The 11,638-nt window shown below is 52.8% G+C and overlaps 1 protein-coding gene across 1 annotated transcript in view; it reads right to left on the reverse strand.

Moving 5' to 3' along the window:
- EIF3D (eukaryotic translation initiation factor 3 subunit D) overlaps window positions 1-11,111 on the reverse strand; it is a 13,820-nt gene extending 2,709 nt beyond the window's left edge. Inside the window, exons 1-12 of the mRNA XM_077762063.1 lie at window positions 11,004-11,111; window positions 7,979-8,111; window positions 7,630-7,675; window positions 6,368-6,504; window positions 5,783-5,868; window positions 5,139-5,211; window positions 3,919-4,031; window positions 3,041-3,173; window positions 2,338-2,485; window positions 1,596-1,726; window positions 836-921; window positions 629-758 (exon numbers count right to left, since the gene is read on the reverse strand). Of these exons, the coding sequence (XP_077618189.1) occupies window positions 629-758; window positions 836-921; window positions 1,596-1,726; window positions 2,338-2,485; window positions 3,041-3,173; window positions 3,919-4,031; window positions 5,139-5,211; window positions 5,783-5,868; window positions 6,368-6,504; window positions 7,630-7,675; window positions 7,979-8,101 (1,206 nt within the window). The 5' untranslated portion in view covers window positions 8,102-8,111; window positions 11,004-11,111. The remainder of the gene's footprint in view (window positions 1-628; window positions 759-835; window positions 922-1,595; window positions 1,727-2,337; window positions 2,486-3,040; window positions 3,174-3,918; window positions 4,032-5,138; window positions 5,212-5,782; window positions 5,869-6,367; window positions 6,505-7,629; window positions 7,676-7,978; window positions 8,112-11,003) is intronic.
- Window positions 11,112-11,638: the final 527 nt, after the last annotated feature.

Consider the following 11,638-nt stretch of genomic DNA (forward strand, 5'->3'; position numbering starts at 1 on the left):
CCCGAGGACCCGTTGTTCTGCACAGCAGCACCCAGGAGCACTGCCACCCATGGCCAGCTCAGGCACAGAAGCCTGGGCAACTTCAGAGAGGGGAGCAGCTCAGCGCTCAGGGAGCACCAGCAGGAGAAGGAAGTGGAGGAAGGAAAGGAAGTGGAAGAGGAAAAAATGAAGGAAGCACATTTCTCTCAAGGCGCCTCCTGAAGGGCCAAAGCTTAGCTAATGTGACCACCCCTGAGTTCAGTCAGTGAAGGGGCTGGAAAAAAGAGTCAGAAGGCTGGAGAAGGTAGTGGCCGAAGTAAATCAAAGAACAGATCAAAAGAGCTCCCAGGCTTAGGGGGAACCCGCCTGCCCAGATGATGAGAGGTCAAAACCAGATGCTGACAAAGAGGAGCCAACAGGAGGTCAGCGTGGAAAAGAGACAGAGAAAAGTCCTGTAAGAAGGTGGTTCCCATGTGCAAAATAAGCAGAAAAGTTCTTAAACCATAACCTTGTTCCACACACACGTTCTCTTCCTCAAATTCTGGCAAGCTCTGTAATGCACGGGGAAACGAAACCGAGGCTCACAGACACTAGCCAGGGGTGACACGGCCCACAGGAACGAGGGAGAGGGCAATGAGGAGTGCCTCACCCGGGAATCCCACTCGTTGAGGGTCTTGATGTTGATGAAGGACACTTCCCCATTGGCTCCGGTCATGACCCCATCATGCTCGCAACGGACAATAAGGTCAATATCGTCCCCGAGCTTCCACCTGCGGTAACTGCAAGGAACAAGTTTATTTGGTCGGTGGAGACCCCGGATTCGAGAGAAGCCACCCCACACAGGTGGCTGGCATACCGGTATGCGACGGAGGCGACTTCATTCTTGTCCATGTCGTCCTCCACGAACGGGTTTGGGTTGGGGAAGTTGTATCTCTCCTTTCCCTGTAAACAGACAGGCATCACGAGACAGTGAGCACTTGTCGCCGAGCCCATCGGCCAAACCCTACACTCTGCTTGGTGACCGCCCTGCTGGCCCCCCGGGGCCCCAAGGTGGCTGTGGGCTCCCTGCCAGGTATGTGGCCGTCTACCCCTCCCGACCTCAAGCACAAATGTGCCTGAGGCCTCATATGTGCCGCCTGCAAGCTTCGTGTACCTCATTTAACTAGCAGCCAGGCCCCTCAGGCCTCATTTTGCCCCACAGCACACGTCACCACCTGTCACAACACAGGCTTACTGTCTCTCCTCCATGATCACGCAGCCTCCTAAGGGGAGGAACTCTGGGTACCGCTATATTCTCAGCGCCTAAACCCCATATTTGTCTAGATCAGCGACTGTGTCCAACAGCTGAAGGTGTCTACGCAGCCTGTGTGAGCCAAATAGTACCAGCAGCCTCACCTTCCGGACGAGAGACCTAGCCCACACCACAGAGCTCGGAAGCAGTGGATCCGAGGTTCGGTCGGGCCGCCCGACCCCAAAGCCGCAGCTGGGAGCTCCTCTGTGGCAGGTGGGGACCCCGTGTGTCCTGCTGGCCCCAGGCCCCCGGAGCCCACCACACGGCACGCGCTCGGTAAGTAGCAGCTGGCGCGGCAGAAGCCCAGGTGCCCTGAGCGCCTCACCATTCGCAAGCACTGCTGGGAGAAGTTGTGGTTGATGTAGGTTGCTTCCATGGCCAAGTTGCGGGGCGAATTGAAGGAGTTGCCTTCATCTTGTGGGGGCTCGTTGGCGGTCTCACTCACTGTCAGGAGGTCTGCAAAAGTGGCGGCGTGGTCAGGCACCCGTGAGACCGAGTCCTCGACAACGTGCCCGGCACTGAGGGGCCGCGATCCCGGCAACATGGGCCCGTCCTTCACAGACCCGCCCCCTAATAACACGGAAGAGCCGAAAAGGGGGTGGTGGGGGATGGGGGGGGTGTGCTGCCGGGTAACTTTGGACCCTCTCTGACGTCACACCCAAGTGACCTGTAAGAAGCCTGCCCCGTTTCAACCCATGTGGATTACTTGAGAGACTGTCTGATTTTGTTAGCTTTTTAACAAAGGGAAGGCCCCAAGGCTCAGGCATAGAATATAATTCTGTCGTTTTGTCTCACTGCGATTAGTTTTTAGTGACCTGGGTTTTCCTGAAAGCGTGTGTGCACACGTTAGTGTGGTCTGAAGCACAGGCAAACTTTTTTGTTTCCTTTATAAACACACCGGCATAAAGAAAAAAAGCATTGAAAGAAAACGTGAAGGTAACCTTAAAGGGTCTGCGGAGAGCTGGGAGGGCTCGGGCCATTTCCCAGCCCTCCTCTAGGACCAGGGACTTGCTCTGAGCCCTCAGAAAACCCAATTCCGTCGTGTCGCTCCCGGACAGGCTTCTTACCAAAGTCCGAGTTGTCCCTCTTGTCGAAGAAGAGCTTGGACCCGACTCTCTGCACAACGATGTCCCAGGAGTACACGGAACGGGTGCAGCTCATCAGCGTGGCCAGAATGGCATCGGTGGCAAACACGTTCCCCTGAGTTTTGGCCAGCTGCGAAGAGGGCAGAGGGAAGGCTGTGACGATGTTTAGGTTGAGCCACCCAGTCGCACAGACGACTCGCATGCAAGGAGCCCTCCCACCGTCCTGTGCGCACGCGCCCCTCCAGCTGTGCGAGGAGTGAGTCTGCAGCAGGTCCGCCCGTGAGCTCCCGCTGGTCGCCCGCACTCTGGGGCATGAGGGACCCCGCAGCTCCCCGAGCACCTGCTACGTTCCAGGAGGGCACTTGGCACTCCTCAGGCCAGCGCCTGGCGGTAAGCGCATTCAACCCACTTCACAGGTAGGAGAGGCGAGGTGGCGGGGCCAGGAGGGCAGCAGGGCTGGGATCTGGGTCCAGCTGTGCTTTATTTATTATGGTCTAACCAACCAGGGCCCGCATTTCCATCTAATCCCATCTGATTCAGAAGGATCTTATCTAAAGGGCTTTCCGAGGCTCGATGATTCACGCAGCAGCCCCCCCCACCGTGTGCGCAGTCCCCGCCGTGGCCTCCACTGCAGAGGCCAGCAGCACCCCCCACGGGTGGGCAAGCGGCAGGAGGGGGTGCCCACCTTTCGGATGACTGGGTCGTCCGTGGTGGTGACGGTGTGGAAGATGCGTTTGATGCTCCGCAGCGGCTTCTCACTCCGCGTGGTGATGCGGTCAAAGGCTTTGTCATAGTATTCCAGGGCCCCGCAGCACTCGCTGAGGGGAGGCAGGGCCGACATGCCAAGTAAGTGGGAAGGAGAGCAACTGTTCTTTTTTTTTTTTTTTTAATCTACTTCAGGTAAGTAGCTCTTTGAAATATCAGCAAGAGCTTTCCTTCTGATAAACTGTGATCTTTCCCTTCCTGCAGAAAGAGCTACGTAACTTATTTCTCTTTTGCTCACGATGTCAGGAAGTGGAAAGAAATCTCAAGTTTAACATCAGTGAACTTTCTGCTAGTACTCTCTTCCCAAGGTTTTCTTTTTCTTAAATGTTTTTCTTTTTAATGTTTGTTTATTTTTGAGAGAGAGAGAGACAAAGACAGAGCATGAGCAGGGGAGGGTCAGAGAGCGAGAGGGAGACACAGAATCCGAAGCAGGCTCCAGGCTCTGAGCTGTCAGCACAGAGCCCAATGTGGGGCTTGAACTCTCGGACTGTGAGATCATGACCTGAGCTGAAGTCGGATGCTTAACCAACTGACCCACCCGGGTGCCCTTGAGTTTTAAACCTGTTGGACTCCTGGTGTCTGACTCTTGATTTTGACTCAGGTCATGATCTCACTGTTCGGGAGTTCGAGCCCTGCATCGGGTTCTGCACTTGCAGTGTGGAGCCTACTTGGGTTTCTTCCTCTCTCTCTCTCTCTCAAAATACATAAACTGCTTTGGAATGCTTTTTGGAAACACTAAGGCTTAGGAAAATGTTCCCCCCAAGTGCACCGCAGAAGGTGGCATGAGATGCCACTTACATGTCCTGTGGCTCTGATACTTCCAAGTAGCGCATCTTCATTAACTGAGGAAAGTCCATTTCCTCTTTCACCTCCCAGTCACTACGGACTTCCACGGAAGAGTCTCGGGGTTTCTGCAGTGCAAAACCAGTGGAAGAAAGAGTCAGAGCCAGCGCACAGCATAAACAAAAGGCAGATTAATGGCACAAAAGGCTTTTATTTAGTAAACACGACCAGAACATTTACGACGGGCTGAGTGCTGTCCCAGACACACTCTGAATTCGTAATTGAAAATCTAGAAGGGGACTGAAGGGGTCAAGGGGTCAAAAACAACCCAGAACCCGACTCCTACGTAATGCCAGGCCCCAGGGAATGAGTGCGTTTTATACGAAGAAGCCGTAGCAGCCTCTTCTCTCTGGACATCGGCTTGACATAGCAACAGCCCATCCAGCAAAATCTAATGCCGCAGCCGGAGCGCTTCTCCTGCCCTCACGTGTCTTCTATCCTCACGACATCCACACGAGCACATGTACACGAACGTTCACGGAAGCATCTTTCATAAGAGCAACAAGTGGAAACCACCTAGACGGACGCGGACTGGTGAATGTGTAAACAAAACTCAGTGTGGGGCGCCTGGGTGGCTCCATCCGCTAAGTACCTGACTTCGGCTCAGGGCATGATCTTGCTGTTTGTGGGTCGAGCCCCGCATCGGACTCTGGGCTGACAGCTCAGAGCCTGGAGCCTGCTTTGAGTTCTGGGTTTCCCCCCCACCTCTCACAAATAAACAAACATTAAAAAAAAACAAACCAGAAACAAAAAAACCCCCAAAACGCAGTGTGTCCATACAACAAACGCAGCAACGTGCCGACACAGGGCACAACAGGGATGAACCATGAAAATGTGCTCCGTGGAAGGAGCGACACAAAAGACCACGTGTCACAGGATTCCACTTATGTGAAATGTCCAGAAGAGGCACATCCAGAGGCAGAAAAGGCCGGTGGCCACCAAGGGCTGGGGAGAACCAGGGCCGGCTGCGGAAGGGTCTGTGTTGTTTCCACAATGCTGAAAATGTTCTGAAACTGACTGGCTTGTAGTATGTGTGAACAGACCGAGAACCACTGAATTGTATGCTTTACAGAAGCAGACGGTATATGTGAATTATGTTTCAACAGAGCGGCTCTAAAACCGAACACTTACGCAAAACTGAATTTCTAGATAGAACTCTGGTGTGGATACACTACCTGTGACTTCTGGTCCCATTTCTGCCTCACTCCGAACTGTTTCTGAAATTTCTTCTGCAGTCGTATGCGTTCTCTAGAAAGACAAGAAGACTGCTTTTGGGGCAGGTCTTTGAGTCACTGGCTTTTCAAAAGGCAGAAAAGCTGCCGCTGTCTTCGGCTGAACCTCAGCACCGCCAGTGACTTCTCTGAACTAAGAAAACAGGGACTCAGTAAAAAAGAACCGTTAAGAGTGGTACAGGAGGCTTACTGCCCCCCAATACCCACTCACTGGGGTTTACTCCCCCTACAGAGAGTCCACTGGCAGCACCAGCCCGGGGGGGGGGGGGGGGGGGGCCGCCCTGCACAGCTCACAGGGCCCCGCGTGACTTGGGCCATGTCAGAGCCAAGCCCCGAGCTCATCTTACACACCCTCACTTCCAGCCAGAGCGCACACCCACTGCCACGGACCCTCCCACCACGCTATGTGCCAAGAGCTGGCCCTTGGAGAACAATGCCAGGCTAACCCAGTGGCTTCACCGGCTTCAGGAAGGGTTTTTTGTGTGTTCAGCAGTGACGTGGACATTGCCACTGTCCCGCTCCGGTCTAGTCATTTCAGAGTCTGGTCCTAGAGGAACAGCCTGGCCCAGGAGGGTGGGCATCCTCACCTCTCCTTCTGCTTGGCGCTCTTAGGCAGGGTCTGCAGGTTGAATTGCAACATGTTCCGTCGATCTTTGTCTCTGCGGAGGTTCCGCTGGGAAAGAAGCAAACGCATCCAAGTTAAAGCCTGGGAATCAGACTGACGACAGGCAGTGCCTAATGGGAGGCCTGTACTTGGAATTGGCTTAGATGCTCACACATTTTTTATTGAAGTAGGTTTATGGGCCCTTGTTAGAGTTGTAGTTTGCCTCTTTATATAGAAAGATGCAGCCCGACTGGACCATCTGCTTAATAAAGCCCGTGCACAGCAATTAAGTGAGGCAGCAGGCACCTTTTACCTGGCACACCCACTCTTCGCACAGAGGCGTGAGGCCCTAGCCACTGGTCAACAGAAACCTGAACGATGTAAACCATCTCTGGACCCAGCAGGGGTTTAGTGGAGCACAATGTGTCACTGCTCAGCTGCTTGGGAGTCACCGCAAGACCTAGAAGAACACGCTTTCCTCTCATCGTACGCGCAAAGGAGCCCGGTGAGCAGGCAGCAGCCACGGGTGATGGCCCCAAGGCAGTCAGATTGCCAGCTCCTGGCCTACCTGTGCAAATCGCATCCGATTCCGCTGGTAGGCGGTCTTCTGTGTGCGCGCGGTGTCCACCAGCTGGAAACTAGTTTCGTCCTCCTCGTGGAAATAAGCATACTGACTTCCACCACCGAACTGAGAGGAGTACTTATCTGCAGGCAAAGGCGACAATGTGTAACAGGTACTACCTATAGACTGCACTCACACTCTTCTAAAGCTCTGCTATTTCTTAATTAAAAAAAAAATTTTTTTTAAATGTTTTTATTTTTGAGAGACAGAGCACAAGCGGGAAAGGGGCAGAGAGCAAGGGAGACACAGAACCTGAAGCAGGCTCCAGGCTCCGAACTGTCAGCACTGAGCCTAACATGGGGCTCGAACTCACGAACCGCGAGATCATGACCTGAGCTGAAGTCAGAAGCTTAACCAACTGAGCCGCCCAGGCACCCCTAAAGCCCTGCTATTTCAAGCATGCTCTCGGGGTCCTCAGCGGAAGTGCATGCTGATGGGCCCTGCCCAGCCCCATTACACCAGATTCAAAGTTTTAAGGTTCCCAGGTGATTCACATGCATATTCTAGTCTGAAAAGCAATGGTCTTTAAAGAACTTTCTAAGTCAAGTCAGAGTCTGAAGACCTCAAGATAAGCCCATTTCACACCCTGCCTTACTCTGTGAGGACAGGAGTTAAGATTTACTGCCCCGAAAGGGCAAATATGGGGCATGCGTTATGCAAACACACAACCACCTGCATCCTCTGGTACCCAAGGCAGACGGCTCTAATGGGTCATGATGATGTACTTTATTGCCAACCCCAGCCTCGGGCCATCCTAACGGGGCACCCCAACTAGCCACCTCCAACAATCTCAACCCGCACCGGAAAAAACAAGACGACAACAACAACAATTCATTTACTGTATCAAGATCTTAAAATCAGGGACTGTAAACCCGGAGTCCACTGGCTTCACTGGTTCGGTACATCCCGGGCACTAGAGTGCCAAATGGGAACGAGTTCAATGGATCTGTGAAAGGGCTTAAGGCTCCCTAAGAGTGGAAGGAAAAAGATCCCACTATAACAGCTCAAACCTCCTTAATGACCAGTCTTTAGTTCAGGGGCCGTTTCAAAAAAACGTATGTGGTTATCGTCCGCAGTTCAGACCCTGCCCCTAAAAACTGTATGTTATCTTTGGCATCTTGTTCCCATTCTAGAATGCTGTTGGATGGAGGTCACTAGAAAAAGTAATGATCCTCCCAAGGCCCCGGTCTGGGCAGTCGAACACTTACTCGTGTACCTCTTATCTTGATACGTGGCACCCGTCCAGTCTGCAACCTGTGAGAACGAGAGACGACAGAGCACACGGGTCAGTCGGGCAGGTGTGTGCTGACCCAGACGGCCGTGCACGCGAGGGCGCGGTCTGGGAAGGCGTAAGGACTGGCTCACGATGCCGCCGCCAAGAGCCCAGCTCTGCCGTGACCACTGGAAGGACCCAGACTTTACAGCCCTTCCCAGACGGCGTCGCCGTAAGGATCAGAGGCGTTAAATTCTTTTGAGAGGATGAAATCTGAAGTGCACTAATGGAGGGAGGGCGGCGGTCACAGCTTGAAAGAGTCGCCATCAGTGCCAGGCAGGTACCTTTCCTAGGCGATCTCCTTTGCTGAACGGCTGGTAGGGCATGTCCCGAAACTGCTCGGGCACCGCACAGGGACCCCACCCCGAGGGGTTGTCCTGGATCACAGGTGTCATGAACTTCGCCATCTTCTAGAACCTTCAAAATACAAATGATGTGAGTAGCTTTGCAAAGAAAGGCCTCCACACAGAAAAAGCCTCCCATCTGAGGTAAGCTGAGACATGACGACAGACTCCGAAGAGTGACACACAAAATGGAACAATGTGTCTTTGTAGATAACATTGTGACCACTTAAAACTCAGAAGACCAGTAACAAGACTGAGTTACTGTATCGAGCTGATTCTGTGACACCCATTTTTCCCACTACAACGTCTCTGAAATAAGGCTGCATCTTACGCTTGCTTGATGGGGTGTCGTATCTTAATTGGCAGGTTTTTTTCCTTAGTCTACACACAACAGTGAGGCTTCTTAAACTCGGTGGGGTCTCAGGTTTGATGGAGTGTAGTAACCTTTTCTCAAGCGTAATAACCAGGATCTAGTTTTAGGAAATGCCTTCACCAAGGCATACAATTCGTAGCTTCCCTAAGCCTCAGTCTTTTCATCTGTAAAATGAGTAAGACCCTTGTCTAATCATAGCACAAGACCATTGTGAAAGACTTAATAGTGATATTAAGACGTGAAAACGCCTTCGTTGTTAAGTGCCACACCATTACTACTTGGACTTGTTAAGATACGTTTACATGTAGTGTGCTGAGAAAGAGTCCGTAAGTATATCCTGATACTCAGCTTTTCTTTCTCATTCTCCCAATCTTCCGTCATCAGTGCAAATCCTTACACAGAGCAAGAGGACACAGAGCCTGTCAGAAAGCTGAGGTGACCATGAACCTGAGTTTGTAGAAGTTGCCAACCATACCGTGGTCGTAAATGTTACTTGAGTACCAGGTATTGTTCTTATGTTTACTCTGCATCAATTCAGTAAGTCCCCCCAACGATCCTGGGGTGGCAGCTAGTATCATCCCCACTTTTCAGATAAGAAAACTGAGGCACAGAGAAGCTAAGAAATTATTCAAATTTGACGGGGTGCCTGGGTGGCTCAGTCGGTTAAGTGGCAGACTTCAGCTCAGGTTGTTCAGATCTCATAGCTGTGAGTTCGAGCCCCGTGTCAGGCTTTGTGCTGACAGCTGACAGCCTGAAACCAGCTTGGGATTCTGTGTCTCTCTTTGCCCCTCCCTCACCCATAGTCTCTATCTCTCAAAAAATGAATAAAAATATTAAAAAAAAGAAATTGTTCAAAGGAGCAATGCAAGTTGATGAAAAAATTTGAACCAACACAGTCTGGCTGGAATTCACACTCTGTGTGACACTATAGCTCTGAGAGAGAGAGAGGGAGGGAGGGAGGGAGGGAGAGGGAGAGAGAGAGAGAGAGAGAGAGAGAGAGAGAACGTGCGCGAACCAGGGGCTACAGAGCACATCTCTGCCTGACACTCCCTATCCAAAACCTCATCATCTGTCATAATCCCCAGAAGGTGAGTTCCCAGAGGGAAATTCACTACACGAGTATTTCTGGAGGCAGCACTCAAAGCACAGGGGCAGCAAACTTAGAAAGTTCTCCTCGGTGTCCCACGTCGGGGAGAGATTCAGACCTCCTCCAGAAGTGACATCTGGGTGACAGCGGCAGGGAATGTTCCCGGGAGCTTCATCCTTCAACCCTGAACTTAAGCTGCACTACAGAAAGGGGACTGGGTGAAGGTGTGGCAAGTTCAAGACAGTTCACATTAAAGCACGTATTTATGGAGCTCCTACGGATGCCAGGCACTACGTCAAATAAGTTAACACCACTAGCTCCCCCACACCCCAATTTCAGAGATTAAAAATTTGCCACTCAGCTGTTGATCTGCCCATTGTTTGGAAAAAGATATGATTTTCAGGGTCGTCTGCTAGAAGTACAACGTTCTTGCCATTATGTTATAGCTGGGCTGCAGGCTGAGAAAAAAGGGGCTTTGATTTTTTTTTTTAATAACGTTTCATTTATAAGAGAGACAGAGCCTGAGCAGGGGAGGGGCAGAGAGAGGGAGAGACACAGAATCCAAGGCAGGCTCCAGGCTCTGAGCTGTCGGCACAGAGCCCAACGGGGGCTCAAACTCACAAACTGCAAGATCACAAACTGCAAGATCATGACCTGAGCTGAAGCTGAACGCTTAGCCTACTGAGCCACCCAGGCGCCCCGAAGAAATGGGGCTGTAGGCCATACCTAGTAACCCAGTAAGGACGTTTCAAAACGTTGAAAATATCTAGTCGCTCTCTCCCAGGTCAAGCAGGAAACAGACCCGAGGCTTGGCATGCATTTCTCCAGGGGGAGGAAGTCTCCTGGCTTCAATCCATTCAAAATAAGAGTGAGCCGAATGGAACCAGAGCGCAAACAGCCATTCTATTATATCAGGATGACAGCTGTACTGGCTACAGGGGCAGGGTAAGGAAGCCACCACAGGGTAGGCAGAAGGGGCCCCGTGGCCGGCAAGGCACGGTATCGTGTAGGTTACCGTGGCCACCACAAATCATATGCCATCAGTCCCCGGGTGAGAGTTTCAAGTCAGAGGCCACTCCTACTCCGCCACAGCCTTCCATTTCACAGAAAAGGAAAGAAAACCTTTGGACGGTGAGCTCCTCGGAGCAGGATCAACACTGCTCAGCTTGGCACCGTCAGTAAATCCTTCACAGCCACTCAGAGAGCTTCTGGCCACTCTGAAAAGACCCTGAGACCCAGCGGGGCTAAGTGGCATTATCAAAGTCGCTCAACCTGTGGCCGCAAAGCTGAGCCCCAGGTCAGGAAACCTTACCCGTAAGACCGTCCCCCGCATCCCTAAGTGTGTCGGGTCTGGGGTCCCCGAAGGCAGATTCCTGCCCCGCCCCGCGGAGCAGTAGAAGCGGCGGGAGACGTACGGGAGATCTCTTCCGGAAGGTCCCCGAGGGCCGTGCCCAGCCCAAACCGGCTCCAGAGACACGAAGAACCTTAAGGAACACTCCACTCACCTATAAGAGCCTTGGTCGGCCCCGATGGCGAGAGATGGTCCAGGCCGAAGACCACACACCCAGCAGCACTCGGAGGAGCAGAGAGGGGAAAAAAAAAAAGGAGAAAAGATGCGCGCGCACCCGCCGGCGCCGTAAACACAATCGGCGCTGTCGTAAACTGCGCTCTAAGCTTCCCCCGGAATCAACGGAGGGACGCACGAGTCGTAAAGCGACGGCCGACCCGGAAATTCGTCACTACTCTCTGCGTGGTGTCCTGATGGTCTCTGGGGAGGCGAGGTGCCGGAGGTGTGTTTACGCTTACGTCACGGGCGCATCCGGCGACGTCCCGAGAGGGCGTTCTGAGTTATTGAAACGTGGCTACCTGGGGATGGACGCTGTGGGCGGGCCGCGGCGGTAACCCTTCTGTGTCGCACTGTGACCGGAGCTCCGGTCTTCTCTGGCCAGTTGTGTGTCTCACAGCTGGGGGTAGATCGAGTGTCGGGGCAGAGGTTACAGTTACCACCCCCCACTCCCACCCCTGCACCCTCCTCCCGCGCCTTCCTTTAGTTTCGGAAACAGGCCCAGAGGGGAAGGTATATTGCCAGCGGACGGGGTGGCCGCCAGGATTCGAACCATACTTCCACGGTTCTTCAGTT

This window comes from Crocuta crocuta, unplaced genomic scaffold, assembly GCF_008692635.1.
Source record: "Crocuta crocuta isolate KB4526 unplaced genomic scaffold, BGI_CrCroc_1.0 scaffold193, whole genome shotgun sequence".
Taxonomy (NCBI): Eukaryota; Metazoa; Chordata; class Mammalia; order Carnivora; family Hyaenidae; genus Crocuta; species Crocuta crocuta.